General features: G+C 42.7%; 1 protein-coding gene across 10 annotated transcripts in view; it reads left to right on the forward strand.

Moving 5' to 3' along the window:
• SETD2 (SET domain containing 2, histone lysine methyltransferase) overlaps positions 1-13,848 on the forward strand; it is a 151,147-nt gene that overhangs the window by 84,141 nt on the left and 53,158 nt on the right. For 9 of the 10 annotated variants that reach the window (XM_030549822.1, XM_030549825.1, XM_030549823.1 and 6 more), the window contains 3 exons: positions 4,037-4,085; positions 6,623-6,803; positions 12,295-12,970. In XM_030549822.1, coding sequence (XP_030405682.1) covers positions 4,037-4,085; positions 6,623-6,803; positions 12,295-12,970 — 906 coding nt within the window. Of the gene's footprint in view, positions 1-4,036; positions 4,086-6,622; positions 6,804-12,294; positions 12,971-13,848 lie in introns of those variants that run through there. The other variant, XR_003998713.1, reaches the window with a different exon arrangement.

Genomic DNA, 13,848 nt, shown 5'->3' on the forward strand with positions numbered 1-13,848 from the left:
CTGGGAAAGATAATTGGTGTCACAGCTAAATATAAAGTGGAACAGATTTAAGTATAGGAGTTAATGCATTGCAAGGGACCACTCAAAATTAACACCTCTGCAGTCATAAGACAAAAGAATGTTAGTGGGTTACAGATTGTTGTAAAGAGACATAAAACCAGTATCCTTATGGAGTCCATGACTTTTAGTGTCTACCAAAGTAATGACTGTAGACTCCCAGGCTTATCTTTTGAAGATGTTGTGTGGGTTTCCTTTGAGGACGAGGACTGAGAGGTCATGTACAGAGTGATCATTTTGTGAAAAGTGCTTGCCCGCAGATGATAGCGTGTTTTTGTCTTTAATAATTTTTTCATTTTTGAGATCATAGTGATTGTCTGGTTTTACCTTCTTAGCTGTTGTGTGGCATTTGATGCGCTGTTCTGAGGTGCACCACATGTTGTGATAGGTATATGTGGATCTTGAAAGGTGTGCTGTTGGGAGGGTGAGGGCATTGATCATCATAGCAGTAGAGATATGTCTGTGGGTTTTGCATCTGTTACAGCAGGGTCTAGTGCTGCAGTGCCAACTTTGAGAGATCAAAAATCATGAGATTGGCCCAACAATCATGACATTTAAAAAAAAAAAGATTATATCGTGTTTTTAGGTCAGTTCCTTGATTTTTTTTGAACTCCACCTGCCCATCCCCAGGGTGTGTGCATGGGACAACTATTGTTCACTCTCCCACAGATATTGGATAAGGTGATTTTGGCCCCTGTTGCAGGAGATATCACCGCCACATCTGCCCAATTAATCCTGTCCCCGTAGTTCCCCCGTCAGTTCTGTTCCTATCCAACCCCCCTCAGTTCAGTCCCCCAGCTGCTCTCTTCTGCCTGTCAGTTCAGCACCTCCCCATCACCTCCCACCATTCCCAGAACTCATCCCATCTGCTCAGAATCCACCATCAATACAGCCCCCGACCTCATCAGCATCCACCCCGGTCACTTCAGCCCCCTACAGTCCCCAGGCCATAATCCAGCTCTCCCAGCCTCTGCTCCTCATAGGGTTCTTTGTCCTCCCCAGGTCTGGGAGCTGCAATAGAGTCCCCTCTCCCACTTCCCAGACTGGCAGGGGAGCCATCATTCCTGAGGTGACCCTGACAGCAGGAACCCTTGCCGCACCTGGGTCTGACGGGATTTCCAAGTAAAATTAACCTCACTTCCTGAACTCTCAAATGTCAGGATGTTTTTTTCTGTTTATTTGTTTTTTCCAGCAGTGAATCCTGACATTTGAGAGTTTTCTCACAAGATCATGAGTGAGGCTTAATTTTACTCAGAAATCACATCTCTTGCAATCTGGTTATGAAAGTTGGCATATCTGGTGCTGCTTTGAGTTGGTGTGTCCTGGTCTGCGAGGAGTTTGCATCTGATGATGATGAGCTCTCAAATGAGCTCACCTAGGGTGTTTGTCTTGGTTAGCATTTTCTATCACCCATGGGCAAAAACTTTTCACAAAACGATCACACCATATCTGACCTCTCCCACCAACCTGCCCATCTTCAAGATGGCTGCACTTGCAGATGTAGAGCCCTGGGAGTTAAACCAGCCTTTGGAGACCACATCAGGGAAAACGCTGCCCTGTGTTTACACTGTCAGCTGCAAGTGCACTGGTGGGGCCACATGAGCAGCTCTCGCAGCACCGCAAAGAGCAGTGTGTTGTGGTAGCACATCCCTGTGTGCAAGTGGCTGCAACGTGCTTTTCAAATGGTGTGTGTGTAGTATGACAGGGAGTGTGTTGTGTATATGTGGGGGGAGAGACAGTGTGTTTTGGGGGGCTGAGTATGTGTCAGCATGCTGTCTTGTAAGTTCAGACAGCAGCAGACCCCACACACACCAGCAGCATTCCACACTAATGGTTTTCTTTGTCCTGGAGCAGATAAGCAGCCCGCTGTCAGAAATGGAGCTTTGAAAGGGGATATTCCCACGCCTGCAGCAGAGTTCAAAACAATGGCCACTTGACTTCAGGGGATCATGGGATGTTTCTGGAGGCCAATCACAGTGCAGTAATGCAACACATCATCCATACTGACGCCCAAGCGTTTAGCTGGGGTGCAGCAAGCTTTATGCTTTTCGTGGAAGTGGATTACCAGGAGCGCTCCAGCTGCAGAGTCCAGGCGCTCTAGGTGCCTTGCCAGTATGGACTCCTCAGGAGTTAGGGCACCCGGGGCTGCTTTAATGCGCTCTAACTTGCTAATGTAGCCAAGCCCTAAGGTTTCCGGTGTGGACAGGGCTTACCTTCTTTTGTCCTATGACTGCAGAGGTGTTAATGGGCCACTTCATTTTGAATGGTCCCTTGCAACAGAGTTAACTCCTAGGCTTCCCAATCTATTCCACATTGTATTTAGCTGTAACACTCTGATTGCCTTTCTCAGGCCATGTCTACATCTAAAATTTTGCAGCGCTGGTTGTTACAGCTGTATTAGTACAGCTGTATAGGGCCAGCGCTGCAGAGTGGCCACACTTACAGCAACCAGCGCTGCAAGTGGTGTTAGATGTGGCCACACTGCAGCGCTGTTGGGCGGCTTCAAGGGGGGTTCCGGGAACGCGAGAGCAAACCGGGAAAGGAGACCAGCTTCGCCGCGGTTTGCTCTCGCGTTCCCGGAGCCACCCTGCAAACCGCAGGGAAGGAGACCTGCTTGCTCGGGGTTCCGGGAACGAGAGAGCAAACCGGGAAAGGAGACCAGCTTCGCCGCGGTTTGCTCTCGCGTTCCCGGAGCCACCCAGCAAACCGCAGGGAAGGAGACCTGCTTGCTCGGGGTTCCGGGAACGAGAGAGCAAACCGGGAAAGGAGACCAGCTTCGCCGCGGTTTGCTCTCGCGTTCCCGGAACCACCCTGCAAACCGCAGGGAAGGAGACCTGCTTGCTCGGGGTTCCGGGAACGAGAGAGCAAACCGGGAAAGGAGACCAGCTTGATTACCAGAGGCTTCCTCCTTCCACGGAGGTCAAGAAAAGCGCTGGTAAGTGTCTACATTGGATTACCAGCGCTGGATCACCAGCGCTGGATCCTCTACACCCGAGACAAAACGGGAGTACGGCCAGCGCTGCAAACAGGGAGTTGCAGCGCTGGTGGTGCCCTGCAGATGTGTACACCTTCAAAGTTGCAGCGCTGTAACTCCCTCACCAGCGCTGCAACTTTCTGATGTAGACAAGCCCTCAGACTTGAAGAAGAGCTCTGCTTAGCTCGAATGCTTGTCTTGGCCTGGTCGATCACATCATATCTGACCTCTCCTGCTGACATAGCTACCACTACTCGTTGGGAGTAGATTAATTACACTGAAAGGAGAGTTCTGTCCTGTCCCCTTAGGGCTAGTCTACACTGGCAACGTTAAAACTCTTAAAAAAACCCCACCTCCACGAGGGGCGTAGTGCAGCTCCTAGCCCTGGTGCGCTATCTACACTGGCGCTTTACGGCACTGAAACTTGCCGCACTTGGGTGTGTGGGTGTTTTTTCACACCCCTGAGCGAGAAAATTGCAGTGCTGTAATGTGCCAGTGTAGACAAGCCCTTAGAGTGGCTACATGAGAGCTTGTAGCTGCGCCACTGTGAGCTCTCTTGTGTAAACATGGCCTTAAGAGGCAGAAGGAGAATGACTTAATTCAGGTCAGAGTTGGTTTACCATTAGAAAAGGCATCCTTTGATTTTTATTTCAGTACATCTCCAACTCTGTATATTTATAGTAAACAGGAAAGATGGCAACTGTAGATCCTGCTGGCTTAAATCCTCTGCTGACATACTTGGATTGCTGACACAGAGTGACTGTAGCACTTGAAATGGTTGTATAAACTGAACAGATCTGATATACAGGTTTTTGAGAGAAAATAAAATGGAGACCACCACAATGCCATGTTTTAGGACTATATGTGCACTTTAAGAGATCTGGACCTTTTTGTTCTGTTTACAAACTTGTGGGACTTACGTGATCCTTCCCACCCCACAGTTATATCAGCAGTGGTCTCAATGTCCAGCTGAAAATCTGATTGTTTGTCTGGCTTGCTTTGCAGGAGGTGTATCGAATCCCGAAGAAGAGTCAAGCAGAAAAGGAAAGTAGTGGTATGTAGTTAAGGAATCTTTCAAGTAGCAGCTGAAACTAATTTCCTCCAGAGAGGATTCATTTTCCTTGTGTCTAAAGTTGAATGCTTATCAGAGACGCTGCGCACGCGCACGCGCACACACACACATACACACACACACTTTTTTATTATATGTATTACAGTGGAGCCTAAGGGATCCTTGTGGTTGATGCTGTACATACACATTGTTCAAGACGGTTTCTGCCCTAAACCGTTTACAGTCAAGGTAGACAGTACAGGCGAATGTTGGGAGAAAGGAAGTATTGCTATTTTCATTTTAAGATGGGGAACTGCAGCACAGAGTAAAGGACTTGCTCAAAGTCACTTAGTCTATGGTAGAGCTAAGAATTTAACGCCCATCTCCTGAATCTCAGCCCAGTGTCTTAACCATGAGGCCACTGTTCCTCTCTACAGCTAATACATAATCCGATAACAGTAAGGAAATTTGGAGTGGGATGTACAGAGGCTTCTCGGTACATGGACAGAGGGGGCTTTATGTTGCCCATTTGCAGGGACTTAAGGGCCTGTTATTTATTTATTTATTTTTCCTGATGTAAAAAAGATTGGCGCTAAAGAGGTTGTTCTCAAGCACTGCAGAAAGAGCAACTCTGCTGCTCTTCACAAACAGCAATTCATGCTAGTTTTATATTGATTGGATGACCTTTGACAAATTAATTGAATTGTGCTAGCGACGGAAAATACTCTGCTGCACCCTGAAGAATTAATGGCGTTCTTGAGATGTGTTGGATATATTAGACATTTGCACAACCCAAGTCCTTGCAAATTTTCAGCTTTGCAATGATTCAGATATGAGCACTCAAGGAATGAACTATTAATACAGTACAACACCATGGTATGTTATATGTGCACTCATACTGTGACAATACATTCACTTCAGAGTTCTCTTGTGGTATAATGCTGTGGCTTTCAGAAGTGGGACATTTTTTAAAATCAAGCTCTTCTTTTGGAGCACCTTCACTTCTTTTCCCTTTCTATGCCTTTCCATTTGGCAGCCGTACAGGTGACATTAATATTAAGACACTATTAATGAGATAAAAAGAAATAGGATACTGTTAAAGAAATATAAAAAAAATTAAATGATAAATAAATTTAAATGAATTAAAAATAAATATAAATTTAAATAAAATAAAGAAATTCTCTTAATGTGATAGGTGTAACTGATTATGAAATCTGCAGATTGTATCCATGTCGTTCGTTCATAGCTCAGAGAGAAGTTGTAGGCTAGGTGTAGAAATTATCAGATGGGCTTCAATAGTCTTAAATTCTGATTCTATAAAATTTCTTCACAGCTTGTAGAAGGCTCTTATTTTATGGGGCCAAATGTCCCTGTTTCCTGCTGTCCTTCCTCTCCAGGTCACTTGGCCGTTCTTTCCTTCTGCATGTTTGGTACCTCTGTAATTTTGTTTGTGCTTAATTCCTCTTTCCCCACCCACCCTTGACTAAGATAGGAATCAGGATATAAGTAAGTGTTGGGGTTTGAAAAATCTCTGGCCTTTATGAAAAGCATCCTAGACTGTGCTTACAGGTAGCAGAAGGCATCACTCCTTGCAGACTGACAAGTGCTTCATCAGTGTGACACTATTTTGCAGACAGACAGCATATGCTCTGGAGATCACTATTGAAGAATCACTGATAACAGTGCAAAATATCATGACCTGTCTCACTGCAAGTGTCTTATAATTGTGACAGTTCCTTGATAGGTATAGTAACATGTCAGTGCTGCAAATTCGGGGTGCACAGATCAATTGTGAAAAATGACAGTAGTGTGAAAGATAAAGTGCCAAAAATTTGAAGAAATATATTGTGTTGTGTCAACATGTCTAAACACTGATTAGGACCTATTTCTTGTTTTAAAGGGTTTTACGGAAGCAATTATGTTCAGACTGTACATGAAAGAGGCCGTAGTGTCAAAACGTGCCCCTAGTGATTGATACAAAGTCACACTCCGCCAGTGCGCTTCATCACCTGGGCTGATTATCTGGAGACAAAATTCAAGTTTTACCACACACACTACGTGCTTCCCCTTGTTAAAAACTCCTAGAGTTCTAGGCCAGATGCTTTTCAAGTCTAATAAAATATGTAATCAGTGTTGAAGACTATGTGCATGCCAAGTTTTTTATATCCAAACTTTTCAAGTGCAAAAATGCATCTAATAACCTATATTAAGGTGTGAAGACCTCATTTTTCACTCTGATTAAATTTTTTTCAAATTCAGTTGGAGGAGGAGGGGGGAATTCCCGTGGGGTCTAAGAATAAGCATGATAAATTTCGATCTGTTACGTAACGTCCCAGGAAAGAGAGAAGTCACTAAAAATAGAGTGTTAAAAAGAAAGTATTGTCTCGGCCATAACTACAATGTAGTGCTAATAGGGGGCATCCTGCATTTCATTTGAGTGATTGGGCCAAAAAATACACGTACTACAACAGCAGCAAAGGTGAAAGGAGAAACCTACTGAAATCTAAAGACTATTTCCTTTTATCCATCTTGGTTAACAGGAGACCGGGGGAGGGAAGCAGTTGGTCATAGGGATCAAACTGCTACCCCAAAGAATCCAAACCAGAGCAGAGAGAGAGACCCTGAGAGGCAGAGCCAGAGTAAAGAGAAGAAGAAACGGAGAGAGTCATTGTCCCCACCATCTTCGGCCTATGAGCGAGGAGCCAAGAGGCCAGATGACAGGCAAGTTGTCTTACTGTACCATTTCCATCAAGGATGCTCATGCTGAAGGTTCTGATGATCCCATGTCAGTCCAGCAGGGGAAAAGTTGAGTTTATTTAGCCTTTTCAAACTAAAGTTGCCAAAGTTGATTTTTTTGTGACCTTCTGAAAATAAATAGGAAAAAGGAAATTTTCTATTAAATGAATATATTGTGTGGTTATTGATAATGGACATGGAAGCAAGTCTTTCATTTCTAGATGACTGCTTCAAATGTAGTCCACTTCAGCTAGGGTAGCTTGGAGTTGTGTAGCTACAACTGAGAAGAGCTGAACAGACCATTGCAAATACCCTTAGTGCCTCCCATCAACTTCTCAGTGCTGCTTGGGAATGAATTATGCTGGTGGTGTTTTGGTGATGGAAGCCGTATCCAGTTCTCATTCAGAAATGACCGTGAAAGAGGGAAAGTTTAGAGGGGAAGTCAGAGGGTACCAACCTGGACTCTGAAGACTTCCCCTTAGCCTATCCAGGAAATACTCTATTTAATTTTAAATTACTTTGCACTAGGACCTGCCTGCACACTGCAGATAATAAAAGTGCAAAGCCAAAAAAGAAATAACTTCCCTGGATACATAGAAAATCCTCAAAAGCACCTTTTTATATATAAAAAATTGAAATTATTCAGTGGCTATCCAGCAAAAAAATAACCGAAGGACATGTATCATCAGGCAGCTATTTCTCTCCCATTACCCTTCCTTCCCCTTTCTCCACAAACAGTTTCATCAGGCTGCATTTGCTCAGGTAAAGTGACTTTTAGAAACCTATAAAAACAATTAAAATGGCGCCACATGATGGTGGTTCTTCCTGAGCAATCTGTTGGCCATCTCCCCTGCACAGTTTCTTCACAGCTTAGCTTTGCCAGCACGTGAGAGGTTAGTGAAGTGCTGCTGTTTCCGTCTTGTATACTACTTGTATATCACTTCTTGTCTTTAGATAATCTGAAAAGAACTTTAATTAGCCCTTTAAAAATATCCTATGAGGTAGGTAAGCAGTATCTTCATATTACATATAGGCAAACTTTAAATAAGAGGTTAGAGATGCCCTCACCTTGAAATCTAATTAATTTTTTTAATTAGTTTAAAGTAGCTTCAGTTACTACACCTGTCCCTGAGACCCTTTGCAAATTTTTGTGTTTTTTTAAATCAAACTATCTATTTTAAAAATACTTTCTGTGAAACATCCAGACAAAGGGGAGAACTGGCTAATTACCTATGGGAAACAGTGAAACTGACAATGCACAAAAACAATTCGGAAGTGATTTCATTTTGGTTTGTATTACATTAGTAGCAAGAGGCCCTAACCAAGATCCGGGGGTCCATTGTGCTAGTTGCAGTACATACACAGAGTAAGAGACAGTCCCTGTCTAAATAGACAAGATGGACAAAGGTTGGGAGGAAAGAGGTAGTATCCCCATTTTTCAGATGGGAAACTGAGAGAAAGAGAGTTCGTGACTTGGCCAAGATCACCCAGGAAGTCTGACAGAACTAGGTATTGGACTCAGATCTGCTGAGTGAGCTTCAACCCCCAGTCCAAGAGGGACTTGTCACAGACCATGCAGGAAGGTAGGATTAGAATTTGAGAACCTTCTGGCTTCTAGGCCTGTGGTCCAACCACTTCTGTGTGCCTGCCATTAAACTGCTTACAACGTTAAAGTCAGAATATGTGCACATTTTTATTATTCTGATGTCATTAATACCACTTGATGGAAGTAAATGGAATAGTGGACAATAAGAGGAGAAATTGACATACAGAAAGTTGGTTGGGAACAGTGTGGGAACCTACTGAAATTTAATAGTTATGGTCCACATTTAATATAATGTATAATCCTTCTGCAGGATTAGCAAACACCGCCGTGTATGGAGGGAGAGAAGTCCTGTTAAATATAACAAATGGCTAAAAGTATGTCCCAAGTATTGAGCATGAGCCATATCTGTACGTTACCAATGTCAAATCACACTACTGAATATCATTTTGTTTTCATGTGGACCCTTAAACTGCCCAGTCTAGCAACTCATGTCATCTGGATGGTTATTTTTCAAGTGCTGTATGAGCGTGTGGAATTGTGTAGAGTCTAAAGGAAACAAAATGGCACCTGCTCAGAGAGCCAGGATACTGCATGTTCATTGTGAGCCAGTGCTGACGACTGGAGAGACGAATGTGACAACTGGTGGAGCGGGTTGGACAAATGAAGCAGAGTGGGTCGAGCTGGTCCCAGAAAACAAGGAGTCGATAATTCTGAATAAACTATCCTTAGAGATGATGAAAGGCAGCAGAGATTAGTGGAGTTAGTAAACGTTAATCACATTAAGTATATGGGATTCCTGGGGGCAAGACAGAACTCTTGTTCTGACTATCTAAAATGCAACACACATCCTTGTTAAAGCCAGTACTGAGCCAGTCAAGGTCTGCTATATGGACTTCAGAAAAGCTGAGAGAGAATAATTGATTACAAAAAAGTCACATTTTTCAAATAACACAGCATTCCGTTGTCCTCATGTTATTCTCTATTAAGCACGTTTGAAAGGCCAGCATAAAAATTGGAGTATAAATCCACAAAAAATATCCATTTGCAGAACAGAAACCAAACAAATGACTGTAGGCAGAAGTAGAGCTGGATGAAATTACTAACATATATTAAGAGAGAGAAAAACGGCAAAAAGCACAGGAAACATGAGACAAGGTAAACTTCGTGGCAGAAAAGTTCTCGTTATAGCAAGGGGAAGATTAGAAAAACAGAAAATACTCACTAGCAAATGATTGAGCCTGAGTGGTCTCTGGTGATAGAGATCAGGAAGCCCTTTCTTTGCATGTTCTTCCCAGATGCACCCTCGCTGTGTAAACAGTGACTTTGTGTAGGAGGAAAATATGCAAAATGTAGCATGGCAAAAATGAAGCTTGGAGAATGAGGGGATGACTGCCCTTAGAGGCATCCTAATAATCATTAATCTGACCCCATCTTGTAATATGGGCCAATCAGTCTGCAGCTAGGGCACTTTGGATAGTACTTTATTCCAAAAAACTGTATGAAATCCTTATAGTGGAGGTGAGCGGAACAGATGAAGTCAAAGCGGTGGAGAACTCCAAAGATGTTCTCAGAACACTGGAGGATTCGGAGGTATGCTGGCATGCCCTTGGCACACTTCCTTGCCCTTGCTGCTTCTCTGGAGTGGAGATTCTCCGAGAGGAGATGGGCCCTTGGATGAATGGAGGAACTATTATGACACACACTTAACGTCATGACTGAATCACTTGCCTTTTTTTGTATTTATTCCCTTGTGTGAGTTGGCTCTTAATACAAGTTCTTTGCATAAGTGCAGAAAAATACTGACTTTTTCGTTTAATTATTTAAATTGGATTCTCACTACCAACAAGATTCACATAAATACAAGTATTTGAACTGGACTGAAGAAACAAAAGGGCATCTTAACTAATGTACTTGTAGCAATATCCAGCAAACTGGATGCGTGAATAAAAAATTGATGTATATATGAATATATTGGCTGCTTTGTAGAACCCACTATAGTTAATGGTGTAAAGCATTTTCACTTGTAACCCCTGTTTTCATGCACTCATAACTTTCAAAAATATCCACCTTTTCATCTTTAATTTTCCATGCTTTGTGTCTGACCTAAGCTATCTTTTTTTTTACCCTTAGAAAATCTTGTCAGCAGTTTTGTGTTTCAGGAAGAAAAAATATTACTCCTATTTAAATAAATAAATAAATAAATGGAAAAAGTCAAACCACATTTTTTTTTAGGCAGATCTGTGGTCCAGTAAATAGCACAACTCTAAATGGAAGTCGATTGTTTATAATTCCATTGTTCTTAAATAACATTTGCAAATTAAGATGGAGACTAGTATTCAGAAATAATTAAAAGGTTCCAAAAGGTCTCAGTGGTTGAATGTCAATTATTGAGTTATGCATGCAAAGAAGTCTTAATCTTCTTGTGCCAGAAACGTTTGAATGTTTTTCACCCTTGCGTAGCTCCAGATCAATGAATATATTTCATTCCCTTTATCAAAAAAATTGAGAGTCATGAAGCATGGAAAATATCAGCCAAAACAGATATATTTTGAGAAATCTATAAGCCTATGAAAAGGCAACTATAAGGAAATATCAGTTTAATGTTATCTGCTATCATGTTGACCACTAGGAAAAGTTATAATGCAATAGATATATTTAAATTATCCAGCACAATTTCTCTTGGGTTGCATTGCTTGAACTTGAGGGCATAAAGGCACATAAAATGTATCTTACACAGAGACAGCATAATTACCTGTGTTGCTTTGCTAAAATCCTTAAATGCTCTGACAGACCCAGAGCCATGATACAGCTGTGAAGAGGGAAATCCTCCAAGGGAATGAACATTACAGGAGTGGGAGAACAGTGACATGAGGTTCCTCAGTATTTTTGGATGCTACTCAATGTCAATGTCTTAATTCACAATTAAGACTTGCCATTGTAAACATACAATAGTTAGGGAATTCTAAGGTTTAGGTTCCCACTGGAAATATCATTTGCCCAAACTCCTTTTGCTTATACATTATATTGCAACATGGCAGAGGCTACCCAGCTGTTGTCCAAACCGCTGTTGGCTCGCAAAAGACTGGCTAATCCAAGGTTCTGGCTTCTTCATGTTCCAGGTGCTAAAAGTGTATTAAAAACCCTAGAAGTATTCTTTTCCTAATATTTTTCCAAAAGGCCATTACTGTACTGACCACAGAGATTTATGTTAATGGGAAGAGAGGGAACCAACTAATTTAAGACGTGGACCATGCTATGAAAATTTTTGGGATTGCCTCTATTATTGGATAGTATGTTACATTTACCCCACGTTTAACAAGTTATGTTAACGTTTGCTTATGCAAATACAGCTTGAGGGAGCCCAGAAAGGGAACATGTAAACTATAGCTGTCTGCTGGTCTGAATAAACTTTCACTGGATTTTTTAAATCTGGTGTGGTACTGGATACTTCGTTTGGGGTTCTTCCAGTAGTATGGTTTTCTTTCCTCCACCAAAAGGTTAAGTTTCAGGATTAGATCTGCCTGTGATAATATGAACAAGATCTTCTTTTGCATTATTTTGAATGGGCTTTTTAGAAAAGTAAATGCTTTACACGTGTGTGTGTGTGAGAATGCCTTGCGCACACGTGCAGAGAATATGAGTCTGTATGAAATGGAGAAAATGTCCAAACCTAGTGAGTTGTTCTTCTTTTGCAGTCTATTTCAGGCAATCTTTTCTTTAAAAGAATTTTAAAATTCACTCTAGAGCAAAGAAACATGTTCCAAGGTTCAATTTGGAGCGATAAATGTTCAGTTATGACTCCTATCTTCCCTCTCCATTTGGTTTTTAATGCATTTATTGATTGGCCTTTATCTATAAATAGCATCCGAGGGTGCCCCTATAATCTGTGTAACTCTGGGGCAGAAGTTATGAAGTGGTTCTCTTTTTCAGGTATGACACACCCGCTTCTTCTAAGAAGAAAGTGCGGCTCAAGGATCGCAACAAGCTGTCCACAGAAGAACGCAGGAAGCTGTTCGAACAGGAAGTAGCTCAGCGGGAGGCTCAGAAACAACAGCAGCAACTACAGAACCTAGGAATGACTTCCCCACTTCCATACGATTCCATGGGCTACAGCGCACCCCACCACAGCTTTATTGGCTATCCCCCTGGCTATCCCATGCAGGCTTATGTGGATCCCAGCAATCCCAATGCTGGGAAGGTGCTACTACCCACGCCAAGCCTGGATCCCATGTGCTCTCCTGCAGCCTATGAGCATCCCCAGACTTTGGTTGGGCACACAGTCGAACCACCCATGAGTACTCCTCAGCCGGTACCAGTAGTACAACATGTAGCAACAACGATGGAGGTTTCTGCTCCTCAATACGTAGCACAAAGTGACACCGTGGTCCATCAGGAACCTAATGTAGCTATCTTGCCACTGCCTGCCCCGGGTCCAGTGCAGGGGCAGAGTTATGGAGTATGGGATTCCAGTCAGCAGACTGTAGCTGTGCAACAGCAGTACTCTCCGGCTCAGTCTCAGCCAACCATATATTACCCAGGACATACGTGTCAGACTGTTTATGGTGTGACATCACCTTATTCTCAGACGACTCCACCAATTGTACAGGTAACTCTCTATTAGAAAATGCATAATGAACCCTTCAAACTCAGCTTGTTGATAAGCACCAGACAATGAAAGGAGTTACTTGTCTTTCAGCTAGCAATCTTTTTCTACAGTTAACACTTCTAGCTCTAGTATCTGATGAGTCTGGAGCATTGAGGCAGTTTAATCATGTGAGCCTGCCTTGTGGGGTCTGAGTGAAGCAGACTCTTCTAATTTATTAAGATTGTTTTTTTTCTTTAATGTGCACAGTGAAGAATTTCTTAGTCACTGGGACTGCGTGCTTAGCAGTTGGAGAGAGATTTTTCCTACTCTATATATGTTTTATCCATTACTTTTTCTGTTGTTAATGTCTGTTTTTGTGAACAGATGCTTCTGGGCAAGGGATTATACTCTTACATAGTATGTTATAGAGGGTACGTCTGCACTACAGGATTATTCCCATTTTACATAAACCGGTTTTGTAAAACAGATTGTATAAAGTCAAGTGCACGCGGCCACACAAAGCACAATAAATCGGTGGTGTGCGTCCATGTACCAAGGCTAGCATAGATTTCTGGAGTGTTGCACTGTGGGTAGCTATCCCGTAGCTATCCCATAGTTCCCACAGTCTCCCCCGCCCATTGGAATTCTGGGTTGAGATCCCAATGCATGATGGTTCAAAAACAGTGTCGCAGGTGATTCTGGGTAAATGTCGTCACTCATTCCTTCCTCCGTGAAAGCAACGGCAGACAATCATTTTGCACCCTTTTTCCCTGGATTGCGCTGGTAGACGCCATAGCATGGCATCCATGGATCCTGTTTTGCCTTTTGTCACTCACCGTACGTGTACTGTATGCCGCTGACAGAGGCGGTACTGCAGCGCTGCACAGCAGCATTCATTT

Source organism: Gopherus evgoodei, chromosome 2, assembly GCF_007399415.2.
Source record: "Gopherus evgoodei ecotype Sinaloan lineage chromosome 2, rGopEvg1_v1.p, whole genome shotgun sequence".
Classification (NCBI taxonomy): domain Eukaryota; kingdom Metazoa; phylum Chordata; order Testudines; family Testudinidae; genus Gopherus; species Gopherus evgoodei.